General features: G+C 34.1%; 1 protein-coding gene across 1 annotated transcript in view; it reads left to right on the top strand.

The window, feature by feature from the left end:
• The window catches only part of SLC49A4 (solute carrier family 49 member 4), a 69,888-nt gene that overhangs the window by 36,042 nt on the left and 14,630 nt on the right, over positions 1-19,216 (top strand). The window contains exons 5-7 of the mRNA XM_074330911.1: positions 1,867-1,975; positions 9,680-9,747; positions 12,907-13,034. Coding sequence (XP_074187012.1) covers positions 1,867-1,975; positions 9,680-9,747; positions 12,907-13,034 — 305 coding nt within the window. The remainder of the gene's footprint in view (positions 1-1,866; positions 1,976-9,679; positions 9,748-12,906; positions 13,035-19,216) is intronic.

Raw genomic sequence — 19,216 nt, 5'->3', positions numbered from 1 at the left:
CTAATCTGTTCTCATCACTATAGTGTTGTCATTTCAAAAATGTTGTATAACTGGAGTCATAGAGTACATAAAATTTGGGGGTTGACTTTTTCACCCAACATAATTGTCTAGAGAGTCACCCAGGTTGTTTTGTGTATCAGTAGTTATTCCTTCTTATTGCTGAGTAGTACTCCGTGGTATTCGTGTACACAGTTTGTTTAACCATTCACCTGTTGAAGGGCATCTGAGTTGTTGCCAGTTTTCTTGGCTATTACAAATAAAGCTGCTGTAAATATTTGTATCACACAGGTTTTTGTGTGAACACAGTTTCATGTCTCTGAGATAAATGCCCAGGAGTGAAATCGAAGAATTGTATGGTAGTTGAATATTTCTTTTTTTTTTTTTTCAATGCCATTTTCCATTACCATAAGCAATATACGAGTCATCCAGTTTCTTTGCATCCTCACCAGACTTTGGTGTTGTCACTGTTTTTATTTTAGCCATTTTAATAGGTATGTAGAGGTACAATTTCTGCAGAAGACAATTGGCATTACTTATTAAAGATACAAATACACATAATATATGTATGCCATGGCAGTTGCACTTCTAGAAATCGATTCTCCAAGTGTACTAGTGGACATGTGAAATGACTGTAAGAGCAAAGGAGTAAAATTATATTATTGTGTATAATATATAAGCATATAAACATTATATTGTATAAAATATATAAAATTATATATCTATATCTCAGTAGGGTGCTGGTTAAATAAATTGTGATATACATTCCAAAATAATGCAATACTATGCAACCATAATAAAAAAAAGAATGAAGACGCTCTACATGTATTGACTATGGAAGAGCGTTAAGACCTAAGTTAAAAAGGTAAAGTTCAGCAAGTGGTTGTAATGTGCTACCATTTATGTAAAAAGATTGGAAAAAGAAAAAATATATGTATATGTATGTATGTATTTGTATTGGCTTGTATATGTTGAAATATTTCTGGGAGGTTATCCAAGAAAGTCATAACACTGGTAATTGTGGGAAGAGTGGGATTCAGGTAAAAGGGAGACATTTTCCCTATAGTTTTATACTTGTTTGTTTTTGAACCACTTGAATTATATTGCCTATTAAATAATAATAAGACAAATAATAATAAAGTAAAAATTAAAACTACTCTCTGAAAATGATAAAACTGGTAAGTTATATATTTGTTTTTAATCTTTGTTTTTTCTCTGTATCTTGTTTATAAGGAAAAACAATATTTTTTAACATTTGAATATTTTTATTTTTCTATCACAGTTGAAATACAAATATTATATTACTTTCGGGTGTACACACAGTGATTAGACATTTATATAACTTACAAAGTGATCAACCCAATAAGTCTAGTACCCACCTAAGAAACAGTAATTTATCCTTTCAAATACAAGCGTGTTTTTATTTAACTGAATCTACCTACTCATTCTATGAAATAATGTTGGTAATTCATGCATATAATAAACACTGACAATTTTAAGCAATATGAGCAAAAAGGCTATTCTTATAAAAATAAAGTTTAAGAACTTTGAATTTGTTTATTTACTTATTTTATATGGAAAAATAGTTCAAATAGTCCTTTAAATCAATATAGAAATATGCGAGGACCTACATTGACTCATTAAAGAGCAAGATCTAATAGCAGACTTACAATTAGCCTAATTGTGAGGGAGGACCTTAAGCAACATTTTAAGAATCTGAAGTAACTGACGTAAGAACTTTGAATTTATTAACAAACCGACAAATATTTTTTTTTTTATTCTAATGTTCTAATTTCCAAATGACTCTTTTCATGAGTAGGAGTTTGAATTCTAAATTTTGAATCTGTAATAATGTTTTCTTTTTTACAGCGATTTGAGATTTTTGATGATTGCATTAGCATATGCAATACCACTTGGTGTATTTGCTGGCTGGTCTGGAGTTCTGGACTTAATTTTAACACCAGTGCATGTCAGCCAAGTAAGCATTTTAATTCTTTATACGTTATAGGTATTTTTAGTTCATTTGAATTATAAATATTGTCTGTATGTTCTTGGTTTTAGCTTTCAGGTCTGGGTAAAACATTATTCTATACCATTGTTGCAAAAACAAGATCTTTGTGAAATAGTTATAAATAATATTGATTTTCTTCCTGGGTTTTGTTAACAGTCATGAATTTCACATTTATTTAGGGGTTATTAATGATGCTAATAAACAGAAAAATCTTAGTTTTGTTGACTCCATCCTTTATCCTTACTTCATACTTTATAAAGAAGATTAAGGTACCATCATCAAATATATGGCTTTTCCTACATCTAATGTCTCACTTTCTCTCAAGTCTCAGAATAAGGATATCTCATTTCTTTAAAAATAATCATTTCACCTATATGCTTGATGCCATTCATTCCTTCTCCTTGCTTCCATATAGCATGGTAGAAAGAGATAGGGAGAGATTTGGAGGGGCAAATGGAAGACATCCAGTATACTAGTATGATATTCCACTGTACGAGGTCAGACAATTAAGTTTGCAAACTCATCCTAGCAAAAGTGCTACATACCTCATTGCTGAATATCACTATGGTCACCTTAGAAGTACTCCCCTTGGGAAGCTATGCACCAACGCCAGTGCCTAGTCCACCCTTCAAAGCAATTTTGGAACTCTTTCTGCAATGGCCATCAGAGCTGTTGTCATATTGCCCTTGATGTCCTGAATGTCATCAAAATGTCTTCCTTGCAATATTTCCTTTATCTTCAGGTAAAGAAAGAAGTCACTGGGGGCCAGATCAGGTGAGTAGGGAGGGTGTTCCAATACAGTTATTTGTTTACTGGCTAAAAACTCCCTCACAGACAGTGCCGTGTGAGCTGGCGCAGTGTCGTGATGCAAGAGCCATGAATTGGCGAAAAGTTCAGGTCATTTTTATCTAACTTTTTCACGCAGCCTTTTCAGCACTTCCAAATAGTAAACTCAGTTAACTGTCCAGTTGGTACAAATTCATAATGAATAATCTCTGTAATATCAAAAAAAGTTAGCAACATCGTTGCAACCAGTTCGCTACTAAATTGTCAGATCTCATATACTATACAATTTTTAAAAATGCCAAAGCATTAGGTATACAAAGAAACAGGAAACTGTGACCCATATTTAAACAAACAAAAAGCAAAAAAAACAATAGAAAGCAACTCGGAGATAGTCTAGATCTTGGATTTAGCAGACAGAGATGTAATGCAAAAGAGATAAATCTTTGCTTGCTCCAAGTTGAAGAATATATCCCCCTATGTTATCTTGTAGAACTGCGTTGTCCAGTACTGTAGCCACTAGCAACATGTGGCTATTTAATTTGAAATTTTAATTAGTTGAAATGAAATAAAAATTAAAAATTCACTTCCTCAGTGGCACCAGCAACTTTTCAAGTGCTCAGTAGCCACTTGCACCTTCTGACAACTATATTGGACCTGCAGATAAATTACATTTCCGGCATCACAGAAAGTTCTGTTGGACAGTGCTGTTCTATCCTTACAACGAAACTTTATTGTTATCCCTGTCACATTTAAACCTAGAATTGAATTTTGTGCTAGTTATAGGGTAGGGGTTAAATTTTTTCCCCCACTATAGATATACATTCACCTAATACCAATTTTTTATAAGATCATGTTTTCCCCATTGCTCACTAGTGTCATCTTTGTCATAATGAAGTGCCCTTATGTGCATGGATATGTTTCTAAACTGTTTTTTCCTCTGATCTATTTATCCATCTTTGTACCAATACCAAATTGTCCTAAATATTCTAGTGTTATAAGTTTTGATCTAGTAGAATATTAGTTTTATTGGGATTTTGATGAGAATTTTTTGAATCTATAGATCAGTTTGAGAATTAACTTCTTTATAATTCTGAATCTTCCAAACCATGATTATTATATTTCTCTTCATTTACTTAGGCCCTAATATCTCTGAATGATGCTTTGTAATTTTCTGCAAAGACTCCTATGTATTTGCTAGGTTTATTCCCAGGTATTTGATCCTTTTTGAAGCTATTGTAATTGATAACTTTGGAATTTTCTCTTGACTGGCATATAGAAGTATAGTTGATTTTTGTGAGTAATTGCAGTACAGCTGATCTTGTATCCAACAACTTTGTTAAAATCACCTACTTATTGTATTAATTTATCCATAGATATTTTGGCCTCTCTACATATATACTCATATCAATTGTGATGAATAACAAATAGATGGAAAAAAATACATTTAATAAAATTCAACATTGAGATAATCCTATGATTTTTCTCTTTTAAACTACTAATGTGGCAAGTTACATTTCTTTATTATTAAATGTTAAACCAATTTGTCATTGATTTGTTATACTTTTTATATATCAGTGGATTCAGTTTGCAGGATTTTTTGCAGATATATTCATGAATGAGATTGGCATATGTTTTCTTTTCTCATCCTATCCTTTCAATTTTAGTGTTAAGGTTTTGCTAGTCTCAATCAAAAACAGTTTAGGAAGTGCTTCCTCTTTTCTTAGTCTCAGAAAATTTTGTGTAAGTTTAGTGGTTTAAGAATTTTGTTTTTCCTTAACTATTTGGTAGAATTCACTGATGAAACTATCTATTTTTCTTTGTGAGAAAATCTTTAATGTGGATTCAATTTCTTTAAGAGTTATAAAAGTATTCAGATTTCCCATTTATTCTATTCAATTTTGATAAGTTGGTAAGAAGCTCTTCACAGTATCATCTTATGATTTTATTAGGTTTCCAAGATAAGTCATTATATTATTCCAGATAATTGATTATCTGTATCTTCTTTCTTAATTTTTTCCTTGAATAATTTAACCAGGGACTCTTTCATGAATTCTTATTTTCTATTTTATTGATTTCTGATTTTATCTTTATATTTTTCTATTTTTTCTTTGAGGGGAGTTATTTTGCTCTCCTTTTTCTTTTTTTATATGAATGCTTAGCTCCTCGATGTTTAGTTTTTCTAATATATGTATTTTATGGCTATATATTTCCTTTTAAACACAGCTTTAGCTGCATTCTATATGTTTTGCTAAGTAGGATTTTCGTTATTATTTAATTTAAAATATTTTCTAGTTTTCATAGTGATTTCTTCTTTGAACCATGGTTTATTTAGAATGACATTTCTTAATCTACAAACTGTTGAAGATTCTATAGTTCTTTTCTTTTTATTCCTAACGAAATTGCATAAATGTGGTCGTAGGATATACTTTATGATTTCAGTATTTTCAAATTTGTCGACACAGTATATGATCACCTATATTTTATAATTCTTGGGTATCACTTTTTATTTTTTATTTTATTTTTTTAACAAGCAAAAATAACTAAATTTAATATATACATATGTATGGGAACCCCACATACATAAGAGTCTGAGGCCCCACATGCAAGAGTGGTTCAGAGATAGAAAGGAGAATACAGGTATATAAGACATTCTGAGTGAGGGATGAGTTAAGGTGGCTCGGGGGCTTCAAAAGATCACTGCACAATTATAAGAGTAGATGTTTAGTAAACATAAGTTTGCTCTGCCATATATAAGTGGGTCAAAAAGAGATTATCTCTGATACTCTCCCATTATGGGCAAGGCCCCTAATTCAAGTTCTTCTACATAGTCAATTGAGTGGCAGAAGTTTTTCTTGAACCTAAAGCTAAGATTACCTTTATCTCAAAATAATCTGCATACCACTGAGGTACTGTGTTTTATGTACCATATGTCAGTTAGATCAATTCTGTTAATTGTGTGTGTTCACATCTTCTATATCTTTACTTATTTGCATTTGCTTGTTCTATCAGTTACTGAGAGAGGTGTGTTAAAATCCTGCATAATTATTATAAATTTGTCTATTTCTCCTTTTTATTTTTGTCAGTATTTGCTTTATATATTTTAAGACCATGTAAGTGATACACATAAATCTAGATTTGAAATCTGACCAGTGAATTGAACCTTTCATCCACATGAATGGTTTATTTCTAGTGGTGCTTTCTGCCTTAAAGTTTATTAGTTACACCAGCCTTCTCTTGGTTAATGTTTGCATGGTCTTTACATTTTTTCACTTTCACACTTTCTTTAGATATACCTCTTGTAAGTAGCATATCTTTTTTTTTCTTTAATCCAGTCTGACAATCTTTATTGTTTAAAGGGTAGAATTAATATTTTATTCTCATTTATAATCAGATGGCAGTTGAGTATTGTCTTTATATAATACTTGATCTTTCCTTTTTGTAAATAAAAAAAATTACAAGTTTTCAAGACCCAATGGCTGGTTATGTTTTCAGAAAACATGATTAAATTAATTCATTGAGGGTGGATTCAAGTTTTTCCTGGCCCATGTGGGAATCGAACGAGCAACCCTGTTGTTGAAAGCTCGTGCTCTAATCAACTGAGCCATCCGGCCACCCCAAAGCTGGATATTTTATCTAGCCTTTCTTCCAACTTACTATTTTAGTTTTCAGCTTTGTCTAATATGCTGTTGAGCTCATCTATGAGTTATTAATTTCTATTACATTTTTAAGTTATAAAATTTTTGTCTGATACTTTTTCATAGTTTCCAAATTTCTGTAGAAATGCTTCAGCCTGTCTTTTATTTTTTTGAACTATTAAAAATAGTTATTTAAAGTCTGTATTTCATAATTCCTTTATCTGGATCCCCTTTGGGTCTTTTTTATATTTGTGGTATTCATTGATGTTTTCTTATCTCCTTATGTGTTCTATGATTTTTGACTGAACACTGGACATAGTATGTGAGAAGTTGTAGAGATAATTTAAACTTCAAGATAATGTTATTTTCCTCCAAAAAGAACTATGTTTTTTCTTGCAAGAGTCTAAGGATCACTTAATCCAGTTTCAGGAACTGAGATCGTTTAAAACTGGGCTTCAGTCCGTCAGAATACTGTTCTGTTTCCAGTTCACAGTACTCTTAAGTATAGCCCTTCAGATTCCCCAGCTAAAGGCTGGGGTTTTTTTTTACAAGGCCACCCACCCACAGTAAGCCCCAAATTCGTATTTTTTTCTTTCTAAGGTCAACGACACTTCTCAGCCCCTTAGCCACCCTTTCCAAAATCAGCAGACATGCCATCCATAAGGGAAAAGTGTCCCCAAACGCCAGTTTATCTCTCTGGGTTTCCTTTCCATTCTACATCATGGTTCCATAATTCTGGGTTTTCTTTTTGGCTCTATGAGGCCATCAGATAGATTCCCCCCCCCCCCAGATTTTCTAGTTCTCAATCAGAATATTAATCCAAATTACCTAGTGTATCTTCACCATAAGAAGTAAGCCATCCTTTAGTTTCCTAACCTATTTTTATGGATGACAGGTATTCCAAGCATTCTCAATTTCAAGATGGAAAAGTGCAGCACCTATTTAAATGCTTCTGATTTTGTGGATCTTACTATGCTTCATCTTATAAACCCTGAGAAGTTCTTCCAAGTATCTCTGTCTGTACAAACTCTGAGAGATACAGACACCATGAATCACACCTGGTATTAAATAAAGAGAAATTTAAAATTAAATGAAAGCAAAAATATTAAAATAAAGAAAAAAATAATTAGTTATTAAGTACAATGTTATTAACCAAAGCAAGTGTCATGAACAAAGGAAGCAGAAAATCACACAACAGCCTGAAAGGACCAGGATCCGTATAGTCAGAGGCATAGTGGTTCTTAGCTTGGCCCAGGATCCCACTCGCCTGCGTAGGGGCTAGATGAAAACGCTTGTGAGCATCTAACAGTGTTAAGTGGGCCTTAGACAGTGGATGCTAAAGGCTCTGCCATGAGAGGGGCAGCCCTGTAGAATAGAGAATTCTCTTGCCCCAAATGCCAATGGTGTAAAAATATTTAGAGATAATTTAAGCTACAGGATGTTCTCTTTCTCCAAGACCAGAATCTTTGTTTCTGGCACCAATCACTAGGAGAAAAAAGGACTTGTGTGAAGTGAAGTTTTTGTATTACTTAGAGTATACTGCTGTGAGAAGTAGAATCCCAAACTTCTGAGACTTAAGAAGAAATCTATTTCTCGTTCACACAGCAATCCAGGACAGTTTGCATAATGATCTAGGATAGTTGTCCATAGTTTGGACAGTTCTTTTCCTGACACTGATTTAGAGACCTAGGCTGCTTCCGCTTTGCAGCCCTTCTGCCCGCTATGATCTTGTCATTATATTCATGGATGAAGCTGGATAACTACGTACGTGTATATCCAGATTCCAACTGGCAGAGAGGAAAAGCAAGCATGGAGGAAAGCATACAGCTCTGTACCAGGTTCTAGTCTAGAGTGGCACACCTCACTTCTGCCCACTTCCTTTCATTAATGAGAGCTTAGTCACGTGGTCAAATGTAACTGACTAGGGGCTGACACATGTAATCTAGCTAAGTGCCCAATAACATACTTTGGTGGACAGCTGACAATCTCTGTCACAGGTGTAATGGAAAAATATGACTAGAAAAATAATAAGCGGTAGAAGTTAGGTTAGTCAGCTCTCACTCAAGTGCCAGGTCAAGTTTGGACTATATAGCCTCAAGGAAAGCCAGTAACTTTCTGAGCAGGAAAGTGGAATGATTGGAATAATTATTCTGGCATTGATGGGAAGAATAGATTGTGGAGACCATTCATGATGTTATTTCAGGAGTCCAGAATAAGAAATAAGATAATAAGCAAGTGTGGTAGACGTGGGAAGGAAAAAGAGGAGAAAAATGCACCAATATTATTAGGGACACATGGAATTTCAGTGGGAACAACACCTAACATGTATTGGGTACTTTATTAACTCATTTAATTCTCAAAAAAATCTTTATTTTCCCCATTCTACTAATGAGAAAACTGAGACTTAGACTGTGAGTTGAGAGAGAAGCCAAATCATAAGACTTAAAGATACATGTGTGATGAGAAAATAAAGGTAGCATTTGTAGATAGCTCTGAGTAAGTTTGGTCATGAAGGTGGAAAAGAGTTATGATATTATTAGATAGATGGAGAAGCATCATCAGGAATAACAGCTCCAACCTTTATTGAACACTTCCTGTATGCCAACAACTGATCTAAGATCTGTACACAAATTATCTCATTTAGTCCATTTTATAGGTAAGAAGATATAATTTGCCCAGAGTCACTAAGCTAGTACATGATGGGGTCGGAAATGTTTTCTCAAAAGTAGAGCATAGCTATACATTTGAAACTCAGTTCAAATTCTCTTTCTCTATGCAGTCTCCCTAAGTGCTCAGCCCTCCACCCAATATTGCTCCCCTCCATATATGTTCTGTTAACACATTTTCAGTTGTTGCCAAATGTTTTAACACTTAATTATTTCCTAGTAGTTTTCTGTATGTTGGCTTTTTAAACTTTTTGAGGTCAATGACTATTGTTTATCCTTTTCCAGTTAACGAGTTCTTAGTACAATGCTAGGTATGTAGAACATATTTGAAAAGTATTTGTTGTGACATTGATTATTTTGTTGATTTAAATGTTCAATAAGTTATTCAAGGATATATTTACTTAGATAAGTTTGTTTTACTTAGTCACACTTGAATCCTTTTATTTGATTCATTTTCTTAAATAATATTTCATAGATTTGTTGCCATTTAGCCTTTAACATATTGACTATAGAAGGTTTTTTTATGCCTTCTAAATTGCAATATGATGATCTTGAATTAAATGTGTCTGCCACTTTCTTCACAGGTAGATGCTGGCTGGATTGGATTTTGGTCCATAGTTGGAGGCTGTGTTGTTGGAATAGCTATGGCAAGGTAAAAATATTTTATGTTAAACATGACAGTGGACAGAAACAAACCAAAAAAAGTCCAAAGGGACAATCAGCTCCCCGAAATAAATTTTAAAGTTCAAGGAAAAGTAAAACAGGCGTAGGTTAGAGAAGAGCACTTGTTCGGGCTACAGGAAAATCGACATGTAATAGGTAGAATTTGCTGCTACAGAAACCTTCTCAAGAGTGGTCTGTCCTGAAATGTTTTTGGAGACTAGAGTTGTATTTTCAGTGTAATTAAGCTGCCTCTCTCCATATTATTAGATAACAACATCTACAAATTGAACCCAAGAAAAGGTGATACAGTAATAAAGGCAAATTAATAGTTATCGAGAACAGAAAAGAATAATTTATAAGAGCATGTGTAGAACTTTCCATGAAAAGGCAGTATCCTGATTAGGAGATCGATTTATTTCTGGTCTTTTTTGGCAGGTATGTCCCTGTGGTTATTTCATTTTGATGAAAAATGTCCATAAAGACTTGCAGTTTCATCAAACTGCCTACGTATGATCTTAACACATTATGACAACACATTTTTAGAATGAGTCAGAAGAAAGAAAAAGTGTAATTTATTCTCAAAAAGGAAAAGAATGAAAATGTCACTCATGTAGGTGTCTGCCTATAAAACTACTCTCTGTGTTTCCAAAGAAATAATATTCCTTCACTTCCCAAAACATTTTACCCTGTTTAATAAAAAACAAAATTAGGCAATCAACTTTATCAGGAAAGGAAGAATCTAATGACATATTTAGGGAGATCAAATAAAATAGGTAAATCACCTCAATATCTAAATACTTAAGGAAAATTGACACAGTATAATATTATATCTAGATCTTAAAGTTTGCATAGTGTTTCTGGGATGGTGAAAGAATAAATTGATGCTGTAATTACTAAATCATTTTATCTGAGGTTTTTATAAGTTAGGAAAATAGAAGAATAAAATCTAAAAGCTAAAGAAGAGGAATAGGAAGGTAGCTATTTGTAGCAAATAATTACACTGATACTGAAATACATTGACCTGTCACATTTGACAAGAATCATACCTAATTTTTTCTAATTAAATCTCTAAGCTAATTAGAGTGAGTCGTCATTTACCAAATTCTATTCTGAGCACCAAATAAGTAGGAGGGAACTATTACATATCAGAAATGACATCTCACATGCTCCTTTCTCTTTATTTTCTTTCTATAAACCCTTAATTTTAACTATAGAGGGAAAAATCAGAATGAGGACATTTGTGTTTTTAATTTGTTGAAATGGAAGTTCTTAAAGTAAGTACTGCCCTTACTCTGGGGTTTGAAATCAATTTTAGGTATCTCCTAGGCCTAAAATAAAATTTTAAATTACATTAATAACTCTATTTTGGGGATCTGTAGAATAGAACCCCTTTATAAACTTGAGTGCTTTGGGTAATTGTGTTGCTAAATGTACTACTTTGGTCCTAATAGTATACTTTGATGGTATCAGCCCATTTGAAAGGACTAGGTCCCCAAAAAGCAGACTACAGCGGTCACTTTATTCTTGGGTGGTCTAGCCCTGTGAAACTTTCTCACTGTTCAACTTCACTCAACTTAGATTGTCTCAGAAAACTGTCTTATTCTCTGATACCTTGCCATCTGCCTATCTGACAAGTAAGTTAATAGCAGCATACCAAGTAAACAGCGTACCAAAATATAAATCAGAAAAGTGATTGGTGAGCATGGAATTAAAACAAAGTGTTTAGATTTTCTTGAGGGACATTTCTGTCAAGCTCTGGAACCTTTTTCAGAATTTTCAAAATAAGAATTTTCTGCCTGTGAACTTTCATAGTTGAGAACAAACCTAAGTCATTGGGCAAAGATGCATCCATTTTTCCCACCAAAAGATGGCATCAGCTCTCATAGGAAGTCATTTTAGTCCAGATAGTGCTTACATACATGATTAATCGTGTCACGTCAAATAAATGAAAAACAAGAGATAGTATTGAAAGTGTTAAGAAGGACAGTCACATAATTACCACACAAATTAAAATCCATTTTAAACAATTTCAAAGAAAAAACATGGTAAATGTCATATTTGAGATGGTATCTTTTTCTACAATGGGAACAGTTCTGAAGGACAGTGAGTTGTGTGTAGGCGCAGCCGGAGGATTGTACCTATACAATCAACAGTTAATCAGCAGATGAGAAAAAGTCATTGGCAAATGGAAAAGGTTTTGGCCATAACTAAATGATAAGCATCTCTACCAGATTCCTTTCAGTTTCATGTTAATTCAAGAAAAAGGCAGGGATTTTAAGAATTTAAAATGCTATGACACAGTAGTCCCAAGCTTTGAACAATAGTATTCACTATTCCAGAGCTACTTTCTTGCTCTCGCAAAGCTTACAGTCTGATAAGGGAGACAGAAAAATAAACAAATGCAAAAACAGGAGAAATTCCAATAGTGATAAACGGTATGAAGAAAATAAAAGAGTGTGGAGGTGGGATGGGGAGGGTCTCCTCAGTGAACATGGAGAGCTGTGCTGACCTGCCACCTGAATGACCGGAGGAGTGGCAGGAGTAAGTCATGTGAAGAATGGGGGCGCCAGCATTCCCGGCAGACAGCATAAGTCCGTCTCTGTGGGAAACAACCTTAGCATGTGTGGGAAACAGAAACAGGGCCATCCAGCTGGAGCATAGGAAGGTAAAGGGAGAGTGGAGGCAGAGACCAGATCACATAGGACCCCAAAAACACTAGGGGAAGCCTTCTGTTTGTTCTCGGAGTTTGAATTTAGGGAGAGCCATCTTTGCAGGTTTATGTCAACAACTGAGCCTATTTTCTAAAACTAGAACAATATGTACTCATTATAGGATATTTGAAAATTATAGGAAAATATAATGAAAGTAGAAGTGGCATTGAAAAACCTGGAATCCATCCTGTAAGTGTTAGATCCTTAACAGAGATTACCTTTTGTATATTTTATAAGGGAAAACAACATTTATCACAAAATAATATCACACACACACACACACACACACACTGTACCAGTTAAAATTTTTTTTAAGCTTGGCTTTTAAAAGGATGTATAGAAATTTCAAGAAATTACCATTAAATGAAAATGTGTCATTGATTTAAGTAGTAATTTAAAAATTCAGCTAGAATTAATAGAACGTTGTTTCTTTTCAGGTTTGCAGATTTTATCAGGGGTATGCTGAAGCTAATTCTTCTCCTCCTGTTTTCTGGGGCTACGCTATCGTCCACGTGGTTCACCCTGACCTGTTTGAACAGCATCACACACCTGCCTTTAACCACAGGTGAACACAGACTTTGGAACTTTGAGTAAATATTTTCAGTTCCCAGAAGTGTGTATACTCTGACAGTAGGGCTTTTTCTTGCTTTCTCTAAGTAATTGTTAAATATACAAAAAGGTCTCCCTTGTTCAATCAAACCATGACCCCATCTAAAAAGAGTTCAGGAAATAACTAAAAATATTTTCATTGGTATTTTACATATAGAAAAGAAGTATAATCTTTAAACTAAGCTTATATAGCATGGAAAAGCTTATATTCTTTTAAAATTCATACCAGAGCATCATGCAAAGATTTTTGTCTTCTTTATAGCCATTACATCATTGTGAGACAGTAAGGAACATGAACAAAGGCAAAGCTATGATATTTGAAGTATACTCCAGTAAAATTCTTTGAACCAACACCTATAGGTTTATTTTATATTTAGTCTTATTACATCATCTATAAAAAATAAAACTCACTTGAAATACCTGTTGGAAGTATATTAGAGACAGCTTACTTAGCTCATCCAATTGACCTGAAACATTTATAGTTGTTTTTATTGTTGTTATTAGTATCATTTGGGGGTCTGGATTCGTTTTTATGGCTGCTGTATAACAAGTTACCACAAAGGCTGTGGCTTAAAGCAACACTAAGTTATTCTTACATTTCTGTAAGGTTCTAAGTCCAACTCGGGTATCACTAGGCTAAAATCAAAGTGTAGGCAGACTCTGAGGAAGAATCGTTTCCTTGCCTTTTCTATCAGCTGGAGGCCGTCTCCATTCCTTGGCTTGTGGCTCCCTTCCTCCGTTTTTACAGCCAGCAACACCCTGTCAAGTCCTTCTCACATTGCATCATCCGCACCTTTCTTCTCAGGCCACATCTTCCTCTGAGCTCTCATCTTCTGCCCCCTCTTCCACTTTTAAGGATCTGTGTGATTACATTGAGCCCATCCAGATAACCCAGGATAATCTCCCAATTTTAATGTCAGCTGATTAGTAGCCTTAATTCCATGAGTAGCCTTAATCTTTTTTACCATGTAAGGTAACGTACTCACGGGTTCCAGGGACTAACACGTGAATATTTTGTGGGGTAGGGTGGAAGTGGAAGGACGTTATTCTGCCTACCACAGGATCTTTATAAAGTTACTGTGACAAATTATTTTATAAACCAAGAGGGCTCTGTTATTGCTTCTTTCTTTACTTTAACAAAAGATTATTTAAGATGCATACAGTAGGCCCCCATCTTGTCCGAAGGTGTATTCTCTAAGACCTCCAATGGATGCCTGAAAGTGTGGATAGTACCAAACCTTAGATATACTGTGTTTTTTCCCTATGCATACACCCCTTTTCACTTAAAGTCAGCACTTTATGGCTTCTCTTTGGCATATCCAAATTGCTAGCATAATTATTCTTATGTTTTGGGGTCATTATTAAGTAAAATAAGGGTTACTTGCACACAAGCACTTTGATACCACAACAATAACTAGCCACTACAATTAATCTAATAACTGAGCTGGCTATGAAGTGACTAACGGGCAGGGCGTGTACAGTGTGGGTACACTGCACAAAGGGGTGATTTACCTCCCGGGCAGGACAGAACCAGAAGGTGTGTGATGGCATGAGATTTCATCACACTACTCAGAATGGTGTGCAACGTAAAATGTATGAATTGTTTATGTCTGGAATTTTCCATTTAATATTTTTGGACTGCTGTTGATCTCAGGTAACTAAAACCTCAGAAAGCAAAACCACAGATAAGGGCGGAACTACTGTATTTTTTATTCCATTTGCAAGTAATATTCAGCCACCTTTTGGAATATGTCTAATTGTAGGATTGTTTGTGGTAAAGGTAGATTGTAGGATTGTAGGATTATTTGTTACAACAAGCACTTGTATGGGTAAGAGTAAACAACTCTGGCATGTACGGTCCATAGGACTCTTATGAGAGAAAGGTTCCTTTTGTCTACAGATAATTAAGGCATACTGTGCATCCCAATTTGGACTTACACAGTTTACACATCAGAGTTGTCAAATCTTTCCAAGACACCCATTTATTTGGGAGTTCCTGTCACTTTTACAGTAATAATAGGGCAAAGGGATAAGGTTGCCCTATACCCATGATTACCCTACTGCACCAAGCCAGCCGCCCGGGAGTGCCACAGAGAACTCACAAGGGCAGGACAGGTTGTTTTCAATTTCCAAAGGAAATGGATATTCCACATCTGCCACATACTGTGTGAATCTCTGGTTCAAGGAACTTCCCACTTTCAGCACTATACCCTGCTACACTCTTTTTGATGATGTCCTATCTTTGCCCAGTTAGGTTTTCTGTAGTTGCTGTGATAAAAAGCAAATACCCCACAAAAATCAGTGTGGAACAGGAAATGAGGGTGGTGGTGTCAGTCTGGTTCCAAGACTTGAAAAGAAGTTGTGCAGTGCCCATCAGATGCACAGCCCATTGGTAGGTAGTTGTGGTTATTTATAAATGAAATAAAAATGTATTTCTTTCAACATATGGGTATTATTTTTTGAAATAGCTACTAAACTGTTAGGACGTATATATTTATTAAATTGTTTGGACCTAGCTATGTAATTAATAGAATTGTTAGCTATCTCTTTTGGCCTTGGAGCACCACGAAAAAAATCACTGACACTGAGGGTGTTGAGAAGGGAGGTTTGGAGACCTCTGCTCTATACCATTGTGCTGGGACTCCTCTGTAATGGTGATTGCTTTTCTTGTGAAGCCCAGTTGTCCAGAGTAATAATTTTTGGATACTCTGTACTTTTTATACACTAACATTCCTACTTTAGGGTTTTGAGCAATTTTGGAAAGTATTCTGGGCCAGAATTTTTAAAACTTTTATTCTAGTATAATTTCATAATTTAGCAGTTGTACGACATTCTGGTAGAACAGTTTTAGTTTACAACTCTTCTTATTCATGGCATTACACTCAGATTTTTTTGTGATACTGTATGTCAAGTATGCATCTGTTAGATCTTACAAGAACATAGTCATGAGTACAGATTTCTTTCCCTTGAATTAAGTGTAGAATATTCATTATAAGATAATAACATGTATTAAATTGTATGTATTTTTTATTTACCATAAAATTGACAGTTTTTCTCTCTGGATGGAGGTACTAGGAATGAATTTAATTTTTTGCCTCTTTTTTTGTCTGAGGTTTGTATAATGAGCATGTTTACTTTTGTAATCAGAAAAAAGGCATATATTTGAAAACAATACATCTTTTTAAATCTTAAAAAAAAGTTGATTTAATTGACCCTGGTCAAGACTATTTCTCCAACTGGTCCTTGAAAATGATTATGTTGAACAGAAAGGAAAGCAGAATTCCAAATTAAATCAAGGACAGAACTGAAAGGTTGAGGTTGATGTGGTCATTTTAACAACTACTTAATTTATAAATTCTACTGTTTTCAATTGCAAGTCAGTTTTAGATACTCCCGAAAGATGCATTTTTATTATTTTATATATTTATATTTTATAAATACACTGGGTTAAGGACTAGATTTATTCACATTCCTTCTCTTAATTATTGTATATTTTGTTCTCTTTCCTGATACCACGAATACTTAATTATACCGGGGGTGCCAAAAACATGTATACACACAACTTGTATTCATCTTTTGTTATCGGTATATATTGAGTATTACAATTTTAATACAGTTTTTTCCTTTCTTAAAATGTGTATAGATGTTTTAGCACCCTCTGTATGTTTCATCTCCCCTACCAGCCTGAAAATCTGGAGCATGGACTTGTGCCTTATAAATTCTGACCTCAACTCCTACCTCAGTACCTACCACAAGCCCTGAGGAATGAATGAATGAGTGAATGAATTCTGAATATCAGTAGCTATGACTTATTTCCAGTAAGAGCAATCATGGCCATTCTTTGTTATGCAGCTTTAGCAGTAGGATGACTTAAGGGCACATTTTAATGGAACAATGGAAAATTTGAAAAAATCTGTCACAGATACTCTTACTGTCTTTGTAAAAATATGACGTAATTCCTTTTAAGTAAAAGAGATTTCATGAAAGGGAACTTACTACAAAATCTAATTATAGACAAATCTAGACCTTTAGGCTGATATGTAAAGTCAGTAACAGCAAATTCATGTTTCATTTTTTAACCAGAGTCATTCTTTTTTTAATTAGGAAAATAGTATATAGTTTTTTCCCCATTTCTAGAAAACTTGGTATTTCTGTTACTGGTTTTTATATACCAGAAGAATCTACATGAAAAGTGTTTGAAGATATATGCATTAATTGTAACTGATGACATCATAAGTTAAAAGCTAGTTAATTTTGTTCAACCCATATGTTACAAGTGCTGCTACCACTAAAACCTTCTATCAATATCTTTCTGTTGTCCACTGATCTTGATATTATTGTTGCCATCTCTATAGAAGAAAACTGGATCATTCTGTTCTACATAGGCATACTGTTTTGTTATATGTACTTGCAAACATACATCTTCTTGGAGGCTATCAGCAGTATGCTGTATTCCCTTAGGGAAACTCAATATTTAAAATTGCATTATAGTTTCATTAATTGAAGTATCTACAGTAGGGCAAATAAATAAACTCATGACTAGATAATGAGAGTTTCAAAATCTTGAAATTTATGCTTTGTACATTACTCACATTATCTTAGAACTAGATGTCTAGCCCTATTAGCCACAACTCAGTCATTTTTCACAGAACAGATGAATGCTTTGAAAATGGCGTTTTGAAAAATGTTAACACTTTGGTGTTGAGTTTGCTGAAACAATATAATTTGAGTTTTTAACAGAAGTTGCCATGGGAGAGGTTCTTCATTTAATTCACGTTTCTAGGATGCCATGATGGTGATGTCAGAAACCAGGAGTGGATGGTAAGGAAGGGGGAATGATTAGCTCGACACAAGCCCCTTGAGAGTGACAGCTGACTACAAGCTGACGTCAAGTGATACTTGAAGAAAGAAAACATTTGGTTGTATTGAACGGCATGTGACATGTATAGGCTAGAGAGTAATCCTCTTAATATATTTTCATGTGTTTTATATTTATTAAGATAATTATGTTCCATTTTGATAGCATGCAAAGAAATAAAAACATACACTTGCCCCAAAATTGGGGATTAAATGAGGAAATTCAGAAAAGAATGATGAATGTGATTAAAGAAATGCACATTATTAAGGAAATTAGGGTTTTTAAGCTTTAAGGAAAGAAGTCTGGAGTGACTTAATTATTTTAAATTTTATTAACTAAAAGTAACTGTAATTCATGTTCACAACTGTCTGATCAAGAATGAAAAAGTAGAACGTAGATTAAGAGAATGGATTTGTGAAAAACCTTAAATGTAAGAGTCATGAAATACTCAAAGGGCCTATTGAGGAAGATCATCCCATGTATCAATGTGATTTTCAAGAAGAAATAAGTCTTCAAGAAAATTCAGTGTTTCTGGAAGGAAGAGGACTTGACCAGGTGATTAGTCAGTGTTCCGTGACTTAATAGTCCATTACCTTCTTCAGAACCATAAGTAATTCTTTGGGGACTTAAAAGTTACTGATAAACCTCTATCTATGAAATCTGGTTTCTCAGTCAGTCTCTACTCTGGGCCCACTATTACAAAGGATTATGTGCTTCATTTCTGTGAGATAATTACTTTGCCTTCCAGCCCTTAGACAATGTAAACATAACTGTCAACCTTTATAGGACTAAACTATGCCAATAAAGTGGCTAAACAAGGGACACCACAGATTAATAATACAAAGAAAGAAAATCATCGTCATTAATGAGTATTGCAGCACGATATTCCCCATCCTCTTTTGGAATCACTGTTTCATACACTGGATTTTTAAATTAGTGGTAGACTATGAAGGCCACAGCAGTCGATTATAGGAAGAAAATGTGAGACTGAGACTCTTCTGTGAGACACAGCTCAGTGATACAGAAATGTATATCAGTGTGTGTATATACACATGTATCTATTCTGTATATTAAACATGCTGAAAACTATGAAAAAACTATGTAGTTAGTACTGTGGATGTTTACTCTTTCTCTTTATACATCTGTCTTTATTTCCAAAAAGTATTTTCACTTGTAGTATCAAGTTTAGATTGTAGAAATATTTTTAATAAAGGTCTAATTTAAGAATTCCCAGTTAACTTTATCATAAAATAAAAATTCAGTCAGTATGCATAAGAATA

This window comes from Rhinolophus sinicus, linkage group LG01, assembly GCF_036562045.2.
Source record: "Rhinolophus sinicus isolate RSC01 linkage group LG01, ASM3656204v1, whole genome shotgun sequence".
Classification (NCBI taxonomy): Eukaryota; Metazoa; Chordata; class Mammalia; order Chiroptera; family Rhinolophidae; genus Rhinolophus; species Rhinolophus sinicus.
This window is presented reverse-complemented; position numbering and strand designations above follow the sequence as displayed.